The 17,762-nt window shown below is 40.7% G+C and overlaps 1 protein-coding gene and 1 non-coding gene across 2 annotated transcripts in view; one reads left to right on the top strand and one right to left on the bottom strand.

Moving 5' to 3' along the window:
• Itfg1 (integrin alpha FG-GAP repeat containing 1) overlaps positions 1 to 17,762 on the bottom strand; it is a 112,719-nt gene that overhangs the window by 55,396 nt on the left and 39,561 nt on the right. Inside the window, exon 7 of the mRNA XM_052167176.1 lies at positions 3,567 to 3,628. Within this exon, the coding sequence (XP_052023136.1) occupies positions 3,567 to 3,628 (62 nt within the window). The remainder of the gene's footprint in view (positions 1 to 3,566; positions 3,629 to 17,762) is intronic.
• LOC127672250 (small nucleolar RNA SNORA17) lies at positions 4,015 to 4,143 on the top strand. The gene has a single exon (XR_007974907.1). It is a non-coding gene; the product is annotated as a small nucleolar RNA SNORA17 (small nucleolar RNA).

The following is a 17,762-nucleotide window of genomic DNA, read 5'->3' as shown; positions in this document are numbered from 1 at the left end:
TGGGGTACTGAAGCTCTACTCATTTGCCTCTCACTCTGAAATTATTTGACAGTTTCTTAATAGAGTATTAAAGATCAAATTACTTAGTTTAAAAGTCAGACTAATCTTGTCTACAGTAGTTTTTCTAATCTTTTTCTTTAAAGATTTATTTTTATTTATTTTATGTGTGAGAGTACACTGTTGCTTTCTTTAGAGAACCCAGAAGAGGGCATCACATCCCATTACAGATGGTTGGTAAGTCACATGTGGTTGCTGGGAATTGAACTTAGAGCCTCTGGAAGAGCAGTCAGTGTTCTTAAGCACTGAGCCATATCTCTAGCCCCAGTTGTTCTAATCTTACTTTTCAATGTTTCTTTCATCATCTGGATCAAATTGGCTTTCTTTTAATCTGAGTGCATTTGGTGATTTTTGTACGCTTCACTTCTTGACTGTCTCTTCCCCTCTGACTTCCCAGCATTAAAACCCTACTGCCATTTCAAATGTCAAATCTTTCTCCAAGCCTTCACTGACAATCCTGAGTGGCACAGAGAGCAACAAATGTTCCTGTTTTGGTCTTTGTAATATAAGGTTTATATCTGTCATCACATTTCCTGGTGGAGTCATTGGCATATTAATCTTGGCCATCCTCTTGGCCCATACATCTGGATTTCCCAGAGCTTGATCACTGAGCTAAGAATGCATAATACCCTAGAAAAGATGTTAGAGCTCTGATGTGCCGTCCCACTCCCCCCCTTCCCCCCCCCCACAGGGTTTCTCTGTATAGCCCTGGCTCTCCTGGAACTCACTCTGTAGACCAGGCTGGCCTCCAACTCAGAAATCCGCCTGCCTCTGCTTTCCAAGTGCTGGGATTACAGGCGTGTGCCACCACTGCCACTGCCCGGCGAGCTCTGATGTTCTACTAGTTAATGTGTTTCTATATATTTAAGATTCTACTTGGTCAACTGATATATATTGATACAAAGTATTTGACCAGCCTTTCATTGCAAATGGTCAGCTATAACTGTTATCTGATTGGGTTAATTTTCAATACATATATATTTCCCTTCATTTATATTAATGATATACCCAGTGTTACTGTGAGTAATAACACAAAGTCTCTCTTTGATATAACTTCTGTTAGGCTCTTTTAAGAATTCTGCTTAGCCAAAACTTGGCCTTTCATTTCCATTCTTACAGAATTATAAAACTGTAACTAAATGACGAGTGTCTCTTCCTTCAGTTAATCACTAGCTCTGGCCTGTCCTGAGCTAGGATCCTGTTAGATGAGTTCAAGCAAAGACCATTTTTCCTCTTAGTTAACTTCTTTTGTTTCTTGACAATAAATATTTCACTTTGTTGTTGTTGTATTTGTAGTTGAGCCCCAACTCTCATCCCTATATCAAAGCCCTACTGTAAACAACCTCCCTAAATCAAACCCGTCTTACCATCTTTAGCAAGTGCTTAATGAAAGAATTTTTTTGTCTTTGAACACTATTTTACCTTTTACTTTTATTTTGTGTGCATATGTGTTCTGCCTGCATGCATGTCTGCATATCATGCATGCAGGGCTTTTGGAGGCCAGAAGGCAGCACTGGATCCCTCAGAACGGGACTTGTGAGCCACCATGTGGGGTGTGAGACTTGAACTCAAACCCACGGTCCTTGGAAGAGCAGCTAGTGCTCTTAACTACAGACTGATCTCTTTAGCCCCAGGTTACTTTGTGTTATTTTTGACTTTTGTTGAGGCAGCGTCTCATTATATAGCATTGGCTGGCCTGGAATGTGTCATGTAGAGCAGGCTGGCCTCAGCTCATCTGTGAGCCTCCATCTCTCAAGCGCGAGGACTAAAGACGTGTATCTCCATCCAAGTGCTTTTTATCCAAGTGCTTGAAAAACGTTTGCTTCACTGGCTACTCACTGACCCTGCCCATTTATTAAAACAATTTAGTTTCATTTAATAAAAAAGATTTGTTTTCTTCAAAGGAAAAAAGCATTTTCTTTCAAAGGAAGAAACTGTTGAAGTAAAAAGATCTCAATCAAGACTCTGTATGCTTCATGTCACTGTTAAGTTATGCTTGATTACCTGCAAATCAAGCTAGCAGGAGAGGGTCCTACACATGTAAAAGTACTTCGTAATCTCATTTACAAATTCTACCTATTTGTATTGAGGCTTGTCCTTCCCATCCCCAGGATAAACTGATTAAATAGGTATTTTGGGCTACTCTAAGCTCAAAATTTACTTGAGGTAGGAATGAAAGGCCCACTGCTAGCACTGGGAACCTTTGTGTCAAATATAAAAAATATATTAACAAGATTTGTTATCATCAGAAACAAAAATGCAACTATGTTTTTGAAAACAGGACACTGAATAAGATTACTCTTTGTACTTCAACATCTTCTTCCTCTCCTTGATGCATTAAAAAACCAACTGCCATCATTTAGAAGCATTCAGAGGCTTTGGTCTTGTTTAAGCAGTTCCTTAGTTTCCTGAGTCATCAACAGCATCACTGGCCCTATTATAAAAAATAACTGTCCAGTAATCTTGCCCCACTTGTTTGCACTGTACATTTGTTAGAACCCATCATTTATTAGATATTTATAGAATTTATAAGAGTCTCTTTTTATAAAATCTGAAGTTTTATAGAATTTTTATAAAATCTAAAGGGCTTTAATTTGGACTATGTAAAAGACAATGACAGAATCAGGAGTAATTATGTGGGAAATCAAAACATCTAAAAATAAATTGTGGTACCGACCTACTATGCACCAATCTGCTTCCTTCTCACATAGTATACCAAGCAGACTACTAGCCCATTTTCTATGAGGACAGACACTTTCATACTTGACTAATATGTGACAAAGGTCACTGAGTTGGCCATTGGCTTAGACTTCTGTTTTCCATTACACAGCCTGGAATTGAGCTTTGCTATTTCTGGTGGTTTGTTCTTCATTAATTTATCTTCCATGTTACATATATCAAGCTAAAAAAACCAAATCATGATCTGCCTTGAAATTCTTTTATAAACTCTTATAAAAGGAGAAAATACCTATGGGTAAAGGGCCCTTAATCAGTCAATCTGGGAGTAAATTTAGTATCAGTTGATATTAATTATTCCTTTAAAATTAGTTTTGTTTTGACATTTTCATAAATGTATATGAAGTATTTTGATTATGCACACAACTTCTCTTGCCTCTCCCAATTATTTATTTATTTATTTTTGTGTGTAATTATGTAGGCCTAAAGGTGAAAATTACTTTTTAAAAAAAGTTCATGAATCACTAAGCTGAAAAATTAAATGTCAGTATCCTCTTTCAATGGCTGTCAGTGCAGCAGGGGTCCTGTTAACATCTCCATTAGAGCAGGCTTATTGCTTTAATTGGCAGTCATGCCTAAAAACCTGCAGAGGACCTGGTGCTTTAACAATCACTTTCTTCAGCATTCAGCAGTGTGGGGGCAGCAATGCATCCAAGGGCTCTTAATGTAGTCCTCTTTATTACTGAACCAAAGGACTGATCACATAATCTTATTTTATAAGTTGTATGCCCTTATGGGGAACTTAAAAATTCTTAAGAGAAATGATTTCTTACCAAATTTTCCCATATCTCAAACTGGAAGGTATTAGAGGCAGACAATGTTGTGAGGAATAAATCTACAAGGAAAACAAAAAAAGGATGTAAAATGTTGCAGTCACACTGATATACACATTTAAGCAGAAAGAAGTACAATACAGAGAATGATTATTAAAATAATTCTACCTAAACATAAGTTATGTCTGATCACATTTTAACAAGTTTGACCGCATTTTTAAAAAGCAGATGACCCTGAATTAGAACAATTAAGGAAAACATACTTCTCATTGTTAAGAGTATATTTGTGATGAGACCTTCAAAAGAAATTTGTATTGTCAGAAACAATTGTTCCCAGCACTTTCTTTTATGTTTCTTTTTTGTGATGATGAAGATGGAACTCAGGTCCTTACATGCCAGGCACACACTATCTCTTACCTACAGTCTTGTCTTATCTTTTTAGATTGTACCTGCCCCTAGAGGCATTGCAGTTGTGGCTGCTGTGCCACATGTGCTTCAGTAGAGGGCAGAGGAGAGAGGCTATGTCTACAGTCAGTGTTCTATCTATGGATATCTGAATGATCAGTAGCCTAACTCAGGGCCGCAGTGCATCAGCAGGGCACAGCCCTCCAGAGATCACTCCTGAGATGATCCAGACACTCAAGAGACCCAGGTGCCACTAAGAGCAATAAGTGGTGGAGAAATGGAAGAGAACAAAACAGAAGAATGTGGACACAGTGAATAGAGGCGGAGCTGGGGATTTGAGGGTAGTGAGGAACAGCCTGATGTGAGTAGCCAGTGATGCTGCCTAGACCATGGTGGGGTCCTGGCCTGTGCTGACACTGGGCCATAGATGGGCCTGTGGCCCAGCAGCAGCTGGGTTGTTACTACCAAAGGTCAGGTGGATGTCCCTGGTCTGGGCTGCTGCCCCACGACATGTTGACGTCTGAGGGCTGGACACAACTGGTCCCACCCCTCACCTGGGCATTTTGGGAAAGTTGGCCCTTAGGGTATGAGAACAGACAGCTGACCCTGCCCCAAGCCAACTGGAAAGCAGGCCCCACCACTTGCTTCTCTCTCTTGCCCTTGCCACCTACAGCAGACCACAGAAAGCTGGCCCCTGAGGCCATCGGAGTAGGAGAGCTGGTCCTGCCCCTCACCTGCTATAGCACTCAGGACAGCACAGCCCTGCATGTGGGGGTGGCAGGTGAACAGGTCCTGAGGCGTGAGTTAGGAAAGCCAGCCAGCCCTAGGTGGTGAGAGGGAGACCTTCTCCCCTCACTTTGCTCTTGACACTGGCAGCTGGCCAGAGAGTTGGCCCTGACTGGGTTATGAGAGTAAGAGAGCTGGCCCCTCCTCTCACCTGCTGCAGCACTTTGGAGAGCAGGCCTGGTTCCTCACCTGGGCAGCACAGTAGAACTGACCTTGACAGTGGGGGCACAGGTAATCTGCCCCTGCAACTTGTCTACTATGCAGGGACATGGGCGAGGGAGAGATGCCCCCAGGTCTTGCCCCTTGCCACCTACAGCAGACAGGAGAGCAGCAGCACTCAGGAGAGCAGGCCCTGCACCCTGCCCGCCACAGGGTAGAGCTGGCCTTGTTGCAGGAATGCCCATGATTGAGAGAACTGGAGGGCTGATCATCTCAGATACCTCTAAGGCCCAGATCCAGGGCTGTGAATTGGCCGACTCCAACATCTACCCCACTGATGAACTGCTGGAGTGTCCTACAGATGGAAAACTGCAGGATCTCCGTGACACAGGGCAACAGCAGGGTATCTGAGCGGAGTCCCAGAGAGGTTCCTGTATTGACAGAGTAGCAGAAGCCAGGGGCCATTACAAGACCACAGAGTCATTGCAATGAACTTTTGCAAGCAAAGAATGGGACACACCGTGCTGACACACTACAGCTTCCACATTAAGATATCTTTTTTCTTTGTTGGGGGGAGGTTGCAAGGGTGGGGGGCAGGTATGAGGGGAAGGAGAGATGAGTGGGATTGGGACACATGATGTGAAATTCACAAAGAACTATTAAGCAACAAAAAACAGAAAATAGTAAATAAAAAAGAAATAAAAGCTATATAGTTGAATTATTATTGTTATTATTAATTATTATTATTTTGTTTTTTTGAGACAGAGTCTTTCTAAGCAGTCCTGGATGTACTGACACTCATTATGTAAATCAGGCTGGCCTGGAACTCACAGAGATCTGTATGCCTCTGTCTCCTGTGTGTATGGAGCCACCGTTGCCTGACTTTTAAATCTTCTTTTATTTCAAGATTCAAGGTAACATTTTGACCCCAATCAAGTTTTACATTTTTACCCTTAAAGCCACACTTGTCTGTCTATCACAGGAAGGTCCAGCACCATGTTCAATCACAGCATCCCAACACCTGAAACCTTGGAAGTCAAATAAATCAGGTTTATGATTCTGAGTAATGGAAGATTTGTCTTTATAAATCCATATTACAGAAAGTGATTGCAAAGTGCATGAATAAAATGTCTTTGGAAAGCAATAGGTTGACAGTTAAATTAAACATCATATTAATGCAAAAGGCCAGGTGAATGATCACCCATTTAAAAAATAGAATTTATTATTTGTATAAGACCACTTTTTACTTAGTGAACATTAAAGGTCTGATGCTTAACAGGTGACTCTTGGAATATTAAAGAGGTTTCATTCTCATATGCTCTAAAATGGCAATTATGTAGTGTGACATGAAATAATGAATATTTTAAAGAAATGCTTTTTCTGAACATGATGTCTAGAAAACTAGCATTCACATTTTATTATTTTGTGTCAAGTTTTATACAAGTATATAAAGGGAATATATGTAATTATTATTGCTGTGTTAAAAATGCTGAGTAATTTGTTCAGTCTTACAATTAGCTGCACTCAGACTCCTAGCTCCAGGATACTTTTATGTTCACAGAGGAACTACCTCAGTATTCCTGCTGTCAGACTGAAGACACTTTGCCTCTGGACAGAGAACTACAGTGTGTGCTGACGGTGACTGATAGCTTTTGTGACTGTCACAGGCTTCCTCACTTTCACACTGCTCTGGCAAGGTCTGGGATTTGGGTGATGACAGACACACCTGCAATCCCTTTCACTCAGCTATGCATCTTTACATTGCACCTAGGACAATTAACAATCATGCAAAGTTGACCTCCTTTATGTATTTATTTACTCCTTACTTTTTATTCAGACCATGGGAAAGCCTGCTTACATGTCTGCGCACTCCTTCCCTCCTGCTGCTCACATAGGCATACTCTACAGAGCACTTCCCTCAGGCTCCGTTCTCCCCCATCTACTTGCACCTGCATGTGCTCCCACCCGTACCTGCCCTTGTGTGGCTAGTTCCATCTCACCTTGACACAGGCTACAGTCACCTGAGAGGTGGGAATCTCCACTGAGAAAATGTGTTCGTAAGACTGGGTAAGAATGAAATTCGTAAGAAATGTATTCAAGCCTGTAGGCCATTTTCTTAACTAGTGATCGATGTGGGAGCACCCAGCCTTTGTGGGTAGTACCTTTCTGGGTCCTGGTGCTGTAAGAAAGCAGGCTGAGCAGGCCACGAAGAGCAGGCCCATAACAAGCACTGCTCCATGGCTTCTGCATTAGTCTTCGCCTCCAGGTTCTTGCCCAGTAGTTTCTGCCTTGGCTTCCTCAATGAACTGCATCCCAGGATACTGAAGCCAAAAAAACCCTTTCCTTCCCAAGTTGCTTGTGGTTGTGATGTTTCATCACAGGAATAATAGCCCTACACTCTTCTCATTCAGAACCACGTTGTAAATGGATTCTGCAAAATAGGCTCAAATGTTTCCCTTTCCTCTAGATCTTTCCTCAAGGTATAGCATTTTCTCCATTGTTACTTCATGGTGACATTCTGAATGCCACCCCCAAATGGCTTGGCACACCTATGAAGTATTTTTGCTTGATTAAATAATTTCAAGTGAAAGATTCACTTTGAATCCAGATATTTTGAGGTGGGAAGGTCCACTCCTTCTGCTGGAAGCCAATATAAAAGGACATATAAGAAGGAAGCTTTTCTTTTTTTTTTTTGCCTGCTTGGTCTTGACCTCACTAGTAAGAGCACTCCTTCACTGGCATTAGAACCTACTTCTATGGGATTCTGGCATATTCTGAAGACCATTTGAGACATCCATCCTCATGGAGTGAGGGGTTTCTCTGTGTAGCCCTGGCTGTCCTGAACTCAAGGAGATGATTATTAACAACTCAATATAAAGAATCATATTTCAGAGTGAATGAAATAACTGCTAGAAAAAACCTTTAGGGCATCAACTCCAAGGCAGTGTCTTCTACTTATGACAGGGAAGTTGCATGACATGAAACAGCAACATAACCCACACCGTACACCACCAGCTGACTTGCAAGGTGGATACAACTCTTGCAGGGCCATACCTCTAAATGAACAACTAAGGCAACTGATGTCTGCTCAGAGAAGAACCAGTATTTTCCAGGGACAAACCAATAACTCTGATAGTCAATCAATTCTGTAGTTAGCCCTAGTCACATATTGATATAAACAATACTAAATGAGCATAGATAGTTTTATCTGTGTACTTATGTGCACGCGCGTATTTGTGTGTGTGTGTGTGTGTGTGTGTGTGTATAAATATTGAAGTCAGTCTTCTCCAGGGACAAGCTGATAACTGTGATAGGTCACAAATAAGTCAACCATGCTGTTGGCCTTAAGCAAATACACATATGAAAAACACTAGATGGACTCAGAAGGTTATATTCATGGATAATGTGTGTGTGCATGTATATATACATACATACATATAAATAGATGAATAAATACATACATAGGTCATGAATTTGAAAGATAGTTGAGAAGACATGAGAATAGTTGGAAGGGGGAAAAGAAAGGGTAGGAATGATGTTATAGTTCTCATGTATAAAATTCTAAAACATAAATTATGAAACATTAGAGACCTACAAGATAACTCAGTGGCCAAAGATGCTGGCCACCAAACCTGAAACCTGAGTTTGATCTGAAGATCATCCATGGTAGAAGCAGTCGTGGTAAAGAAGAAGCTCTAGGAAACCGTTCTCTGACTTCCACAGGGGTATACTCCCCCTGCCACCTCAACACACATATAATAAATACATGGAAGGAAAAAGAAAAAAGTTGTTAACAAGACTACAAAGTTTCACTCCCTCTGATGGCTAAGAGTAAGTCACAGGACAGAGTGAAAGAAAACACACCGAAGGCAATGCTGATGGACACTCCCAGATCACCTCCTAGGAAGGGAGGATTCACCTGTCTTCAAGATATAGATGGTTTTAATGTTCCCCCAAGACAGAGTTGTGTGACCTTACCTGGGATTTCAGCCCCCCCTTCATTTTGAACCCCTCCCTCTAGCTATACATAGTCCTGCATATGACCTCTGGTGGTGGTGTGGCATAAACATGTGGAAGTCTACAAAGGGGATTTTTCTGCAGCTTCTGGGAAGGTTGTCACCTCTGCTGGGATGAACTTGTTAGTGACATAGATGTTTGGGGGTTAACAGTGCTCCTGTAAGTACTTCCTCCCTCATGCTCTTGTAAGCCCAATAAACCCATTGTTCCCTAAGCTGTACTTGGAGAGAATCATATCCTTGTTCATTGGTGCCTGATTTGGGATGAATAGATGTTTATTCATTTCTCTCTAGAATAAGGAACATGACCACTTTTCTATAAAACAGTGGTGCCATTCAGAAGGACATCTTCGTGACTCAAGATTATGCCATGGAGGAAAGGCAGGCTGCAACGCAGACAGCTACAAAGCTGTGCTTTAACTAAAGTTCACTTGATCCAAAAGAGCATGTGGGGAAGTTCAAACTTAAGTGTGTGCTCACAGCAAATAGAGATTTGGTGGAAACAGAAGCAGAGTATCAGTTTACCTACAACACAGGCCAGATGCTTTACCAAGAAAGAACCATTGAAATAACTGTTAAGAATATTCAGAGAGCATGAATGAGGCTATAAAACTGACCTAAAATAATTTGCAAAGGAATCCACACACAACTATTAAATCAAGGAGCAATGTACATATATACCTAATGCATTGTCAGAAAAATAAAACAATCAGTTGGCACCTAACGGAGCCTGAGAGCTGAGTATGCCAGGAGAGACAGAGGCCCGTTAAATGCATGGGCATTCCAGGATACTGGAGAGACATCCAAAGCTACAGCCTCTGAGGAATAGTCTTTGCATTATAGGGAAAACATTTTTATGCCAAAGCCAGCCTAACATGTGGCACAAGTAAACAACAGTAACAAGATTTAGGGATGGGCTGTACTCAGAGACACTGTTTTACTGCAAATCAGAACTAACACCATTTCTCTAATGTTTAATTGCTGACAGGTTTTAAACTTCATTCTTCTTCTGTAGTTGGTCTTTGTGACTTTGTGGGTTCTTCTTTTGCCCACCCTTTATCCCCCTGGTTTCACCCCTATCACTAGAAAGGAGAGAAGGATAGAGGAGGAGAAAAGAGAAAGAGACAGAGAGATAGAAACGAGAGTTCCCTGAATCTAATTTCTTTCTTGATTCCTATTTGACCACAGGTTCTAACAAACTGCAACCAAACCTCCTGGACGATCAACAACCACTCATACCACTTCTCAGGGCCCTAGCATTTATTTTATTTCATTTTATTTTATTTTTTTTATTCGATATAATTTATTTACATTTCAAATGATTTCCCCTTTTCTAGACCCCCCACTCCCCGAAAGTCTCGTAAACCCCCTTCTCTTCCCCTGTCTTCCCACCCACCCCTTCCCACTTCCCCGTTCTGGTTTTGCCGAATACTGCTTCACTGAGTCTTTCCAGAACAAGGGGCCACTCCTCCTTTCTTCTTGTACCTCATTTGATGTGTGGATTATGTTTTGGGTATTCCAGTTTTCTAGGTTAATATCCGCTTATTAGTGAGTGCATACCATGATTCACCTTTTGAGTCTGGGTTACCTCACTTAGTATGATGTTCTCTAGCTCCATCCATTTGCCTAAGAATTTCATGAATTCATTGTTTCTAATGGCTGAATAGTACTCCATTGTGTAGATATACCACATTTTTTGCATCCACTCTTCTGTTGAGGGATACCTGGGTTCTTTCCAGCATCTGGCAATTATAAATAGGGGCCCTAGCATTTATGTACCCTCTGAAAAGCTCCCAAAATTCTAAACATCACACAATCGCAGAAATTATCTGCAGCTGGCAAAATCATGCCTCTGAGAGCATGAGGCACATCACAGTCAGCTGCTGCAGACAGTTTGAAGCAGCCCCATATCCCACACCTGGGATTATAATGAAAACACATTCTTATCACCCCCCCCTCTGTCTCTCTCTCTCTTTCTTTGTTTCAAGAAACAAAAATTCCAGAACTCTTACTATACCTAGGTGCGACTGGTCAAAGGTCAGGAGGAAGCTCATAAAATGTCACCTAGACCCCATCTCCAAAACACATACAAGCCCTCCACGGCAGCCTCATCTCCATGACCCGTCAAACTTTCCAGATCAGACAGTAAGACCCATCGTGCCAACCAAGGAGTTTCTTTGCCTGAGTAATGAACGGTTTCAGGCCCTTATAATAGGTGAACTATCATTACTTTCAAATTCTGGACCAAAGTTTAAGAGCTATGTCAATGATTATTTTGCAGGATGGTCACAATGATTAAAACACCTAACTTACAAAAAAGATGTTGTGAGACACACAAAAAAGAGGAAAATGTAATCCCTATGCAGGAAATGAAAGCTGTGCTTCGAGAGGCTGCGAATGTGACTACTGGCCACTCAGAGGAGCTGCTACAAAGGTACTCACAGTCAAATCAGACTATGCTAAACTGGATCAGGAGCTGAATGCACAGGCAGAAATACCAGCAATCGTCATGGCAGACCGACAGAATTCATGAGGGAATCAACAGAGAGCCTCAGAGTAAAGTGACATGACACGAAGTGCAGAAATAAGCACGTCAGTGTCTAGAGGTGTGAAGAGAAAGAAGAAAAAGAAAAACATGTAATTCAAGAAATGATTGCTGACAGCTTCCAAAATTTGATGGAAATCAACACTTCAGAAGTTTTGTAAAATTCTAAGCTGAATAAACACAAATATGCCCATATCAAGACAGACTGCATCAAAAACATAACAAATAAAGAAAGTGAGAAAAATCTTTAAAAATTCAAGAGAAATACTGGTGGACAGGTGTGATGGCTCAGTCCATGAAGGTAATAGCTGCAGAGCCTGACAGATACCTGAGGCTGATACCTGGGCCCCATATGGTAGAAGGAAAAGGACACACTTATGACCTCCACGCATGAGCTATGGCTGTGTTTCTGCTTCCCAACACGTAAACCACAGTGAAATGAAATTATAAAGAAATTAAAAAGGTGCTAATATCAGATCCCCCATCAAAAAAACAGAAGACCAGAAGACTAGTTACGGGACTGTTGACCAAGATCCTGGGTCAGAATAACAGCTTTACTGCCTACCAATGGTCCTTATGATAACCACTGATAAAAATTAAGACAAAGAAGACATACATTCCTAGGTAATAAAAAACTGAGTGAATTTATCAAAAGCTGACCTACCTTATATGAAATATCAATGGAGTCTGCTGTGGTAGCTTACATTTGAAAACCCAAAACTTGGGAGGCTGAGGCAGAAGATTTGCTGCAAGTTTCAAGCCAGCCTGGGCTACATTGCAGACTCAGCCTCAAAACAAAAACCAAATACTAATGAAGCTTGTTCAGAACAAAATGAATGACTTTGGATTCAAACCCACTTGATAACCCAGCAAAGTAGCTATGTAATTAGACAACAGCAAGGGGGCAAGAAGATAGTACAGTGAGTGAAGCATTTGCCAGGCAAGGGTGAGGATCTGAGTTCAAATATCTGGGTTCATGAGATTCCATGGTAAACCAGGCACAGTGTTTCTATGGTACTTTGGCAAGCAGATGGGAGAATCCCTGAAACTTGTGGTTCAAACAAGGTTAAAAAAAAAAGAAGATACATTATCTGAGGCTGTTGTCTGATCTCCACAAGTGCATTATGGCATGTATATAAATGTACTCATGCATGTGTGTGTGTGTCACACACCCACCCACCAAAGAAGGGCTTTTCTTTCCCTTTTTGGTGGTGTTGTGGATCAAACCCAGAGCCTCATATCTCATACAAGCTGGGCATATTTGTCCTACCACTGTGACCCTAGCTACAAAAGTAAAGACACACCCCTTATCCTTTTCAAAAGTTGTGTAAAACATTATGTTTAGAACTTTGTCAGTTATTTTCCTAGTGGCTGTGACCTAATACCTAACACCAGCAACTCAAAGAGGAAGATTCCTTTTGGCTTACAGCTGAGAAACTATGGCATGGTGAGAGCAGATCCGACTCTAATGGTGGGAGACTGTGCTGAGTGCTTGTTATGGGGTAACACCCAGGAAGCAGGGAGGGCGGAGAGGCTCAAGCTGCAATCATGGTCAGAGCACATTTCTTAGCACTCATACCCTCTAGTCAAGCAGTACTACATCTTTATTCGTTTTTTATTTTCTTAGTATTTGGGGGTGGAGTTCTGAGACAAAATTTCTCAATATTCTTGGCTGTCCTGGAACTCACTCTGTAGACCAGGCTGACTTTGAACTCAGAATTCCTTGTGCTTCTGCCTCACAAGTGTTGGGATTAAAGGCCTGTGTCACCAGTGCCTGGCCAAGCACTACGTCTTAAATGTTATAGTCTCTCAGCAGCTGGGAATCAGATGTTCAAACAAAGACCTGTGGAGATAATTTTCTACATTTTTATATTCAACTGATCCTATAATATATAGAATTTAACATATTGGCACATCACAACAATAAGAAGAAGAATAGGACAGATGTATTAGATTGAGAAAGTTACACAAGATGGTAAATTAAATTCATAGAAAGAAAAAAATCAGAAAGTAAGGTTACTATGTTATTAGTATATACAAATATATACTTTATGGTTAAGAGACACAGTTAATAATTGTAATGATTATAGATGAGAACATAATGGATGTACTCTGTATTATAAAGGAGTTGTTAATTCAGTTATGTCAGAGTAAGATTTATACGGCTCACTGGAATTATGTCAGTACACATCTGAAGTAGATACTGATAAGAGCCAATGTGGAAAAGTCTCATTTGGCAAGAGCAAGAAGCGATTGCTTTCCTTCAAGTAAGTAGTTCTCAGGTATAGTGAGAAGAGACACACCTGCAGTGAAGACAGGAGAAGAATGAGATCTGTACACAGAAGCAACTGCCAGCCCATCTATTCAACTGCCTAAAGGGATAGTGAATGGAGGTCACTATCAAGGATAGGATATTGACATAAGCATATGCACCTAATGAGACTTGTTGGGTGAATGTTTGTTGTGAGGTTTTTAAGTCTTGAAGCTTTATTTGCAAATGGGTTTGCAATTCAAACCAAAGACAGAAGACAAACAGATGAATGCTACAATAGATTAAATTACCTGAAATAATTTCAGACTAGAACAAGGTATCATTGTGCTTATTATCATAAAAATGTGCCTAAAATTTATAAGTATTACCTCAAGAATTGAGCACTGAAGTATGTTTGTTTGGTCTTAACATATACTTAATGACTATAACTACATATAACACAGCATACTTATCAACGACCAACGTTCATAAGAGATCAGACATGTACATAAGAAATAATGTAAATTAAGGTCAAAAGGTGAGTTCCCTTAGCAGGTAAAAGCACTTGTCTGCAAACCTGATGACTTGAGCTGATCCCCGAACCTAAGACAGGAGGAGAGGACTGACTCCTGCAAGTTGTCCTCGGACCTTCTCATGTGTGCTGTGGCATGCATCCACATGAACACACACACACACACACACACACACACACACACTAAAAAAATAAAAAAACTTTAACAAGGTATCACCAAGGATGCTACAAATAAATTGCACGAGCACTCTACCTAAAGAGATGTTCAATAAAACACAGCAGAGCCCTGCAGAAATTCCTGGTAACCAAGGGATTTTCCTCCAGCAGTGAAATGTGGGTCAGAGTGGGTACAGTGGTGCACAGGTAAAAAGTCATGACCAGATAGAACCAAATACTCAGATTGGGCTGCTCAGGGAAATGTCTTACTAATGCCTAATCTAAACCTTAAGATCATGTCCTCAACTTTACCCACTAGTACATTTATTTAAAAACAGCTTATGTATGTGGATCCATGTGTGACACTTCTTTTGAAAACATAAGAAATGTGTGTGTGTGTGTGTGTGTGTGTGTGTGCGTGTTGCTAGGTTGCTAAAGGATCCACTCATGGGACTGTCGTCTGTCTATTCTGCTGGTCTCATTTAGGTCAGGACAGACCACTGACATTCCTGGAATTGTTTCAATACAAACATATGTATATATACATATTCACTCACCTTTTCATTTTCCAAGAAATTTCAAGAATTTTTTTCATGGAATATTTACTGAATGCTTAAATTTTTAATTAAATTTATTGTTTTTTGGCATAGTCTCGCTAAGTAGCCCAGGTTGGTGATGCCAAATGGTTAAGCTGAACCAGGTTCAGTTTCCCATACCTGCATGGCAGCTGAAAACTTGAACTCAAGTTCCAGATCTGGTACCCTCATCTGGCCTCTACAAGCACTGCACACACACAGTAAACACACACACACACACACACACACACACACACACACACACACACACACACAGGCACAACATAAGAAACAAGGGTGCTGGAGAAATGGCTCAGTGGTTAGGAGTGCTTACTTCTCTTCCAAAGGACCCGTGTTCAACTCAGTCCCTACGTGGCTCACAACCACTCTATGTCCAAAGTCACTGGATCAGTCACTTTCTCCTGTCTTCCACAGGCACCAAACACATAAATAAAACATAGAAACAGAATAATGAAAAAGAACACTTAGAACACTGGGGTGACAGCTCAGAGGTACAGTGCTTGCCTTGGAAGGATGAGGCCCCGAGTCTGTGCCAGCATTAAAACAGGCCAGAATAAAACAACAACAAAGGAAGGAAGCCAAGTGAGTAGTCAACCCTGGAAGTATCAGCCCTCAGATACCTGAGGCAGGAGAATCATTAATTCAAGGTCACCTTGACGTATCTGGCAAGACCCAGTCACAAACTAGGTCTTACACTCTGTTTTTTGTTTGTTTGTTTGTTTGTTTTAGTTTTAATTTTTGTTTTTTCGAGACAGGGTTTCTCCTTATAGCCCTGGCTGTCCTGGAACTCACTCTGTAGACCAGGCTGGCCTTGAACTCAGAAATCCGCCTGCCTCTGCCTCCCAGAATGCAGGGATTACTTACAGGCTTGTGCCACCACTGACTGGCTAAGTCTTACATTCTTGAAAGTGTAAAATAATAAATAAATAAATAAATAAAGAAAGAAAGAAAGAAAGAAAAATAATAATAAGGGAGGCATACTTTCAGAGGAAGTAGTTTCCATGAGAGAAAACAGAAATTGACTACTATTTTCTGTCTGTTATTCACTGCAATGCACTCTCCAGATCACGAAGCATATATTTATAAGGTGCTTTTGCTCCCTATGGTGAGTAAAGACTCTGTTTCATGTCATATGATAACTATATTTTTGTCCAACTGGGAACTCATGTGAAGGCCCCGTGCTTTATCATGACTCAATAGTAGTCAGGCTGTCTTTCTCAGTAGACTGGAACATACTTATCTAAATATGCATGCTTTTACTAGCAAATAAACAGTAAAAATGGCATGACTTCTCGGTTCTATCTTTCCATATATTCATGATATAGCTGGCAGTGCGCAGGACACTGGGTATGTTTTCTTATTCAGTTCCTTATCCTTCAAGGTATACACTCCAACACCCCTACTTTAAGAGATAAAGTGCTTCAAATTTAGGCTAAATAATCTGTTCAATAATATATTATTAGTTCTCTTCTGACCTCCTTGGTCTCCAGGCATGAATGTGATGTACATATATATACATATATATAAAGGAAATAAACAAATACATAAATATTTAAAAAGAAGTATTGTAATTGAACATTTGAAGTAAAAAGCCATGATATGCCTATGGAGAAAGATACTTAACACCTTTAAGTTAAGACTGGGCCTGGCATTGGTTTTTGAAACATCAAAGCCCACTCCCAGAGTGACACATTTACTCCAACAAAGATAAACCTCCAAATCCTTCTCAAATAATGGAGCTCCCTAGTGACTAAGAATTCAAATATATAAGCCTATGGGGCCATTCTTTCTCAAACCACCAAAATATTTAAGGGAAAGAGTAAAAGGACAATAATAAATTAAATGCTTTAGAAGACCTTTACTTACTAGATAACATAGTCATTATAACAGAGGCACAATGTTAGTTGAGCCTTCGATAAGCAGTCTACAATCACAGAGGTTAGTATAGAGTAAGGGACTAGTGGGGAGAGATGGATTTCCCTAGGAAGGCAGAAAAAGAATAGATAGTTATGGATGGATGTGGTGGGGGTACTAGAACAAAAGGATCAAAGAGGGAGGGGGATGGAGGTGAGAAAGGAAATACAGGGATGGGGAGGGAAGATGAAGCCAGGGAGAGAATATGGGGAGGGACAGCTAAAACTAAGAGACATTTGAGGGACTGTATGGAAAACAAACACAGTAGATCTCTATGAGAAGAACTTCAGGTCTCTGAGGAAGGAAATCGAGGAAGATTTCAGAAAATGGAAAATCTGCCATGCTCGTGGATTGGCAGGATTAACATAGTAAAACTGGCCATCTTACCAAAAGCAATCTACAGATTCAATGCAATCCCTATCAAAATCTCAAATCAGTTCTTCATAGAGTTAGAAAGAGCAATTCACAAATTCATTTGGAATAACAAAAAACCCAGGATAGTTAAAACTATTCTCAATAGTAAAAGAACTTCCAGGGGAATCATTATACCGGACTTCAAGCAGTACTACAGAGCAATAGTGTTAAAAACTGCATGGTATTGGTACAGTGACAGGCAGGTAGATGAATGGAATAGGATTGAAGACCCAGAAACGAACACACATACCTATGGTCACTTGATCTTTGACAAAGGAGCTGAAAACATCCAGTGGAAAAAGATAGCCTTTTCAACAAATGGTGCTGGCTCAACTGGAGGTCAGCATGCAGAAGAATACAAATTGATCCATTCTTATCTCCTTGTAATAAGCTCAACTCCAAGTGGATCAAGGACCTCCACA

The sequence above is a fragment of the Apodemus sylvaticus genome, chromosome 21 (assembly GCF_947179515.1).
Source record: "Apodemus sylvaticus chromosome 21, mApoSyl1.1, whole genome shotgun sequence".
Taxonomy (NCBI): Eukaryota; Metazoa; Chordata; class Mammalia; order Rodentia; family Muridae; genus Apodemus; species Apodemus sylvaticus.
This window is presented reverse-complemented; position numbering and strand designations above follow the sequence as displayed.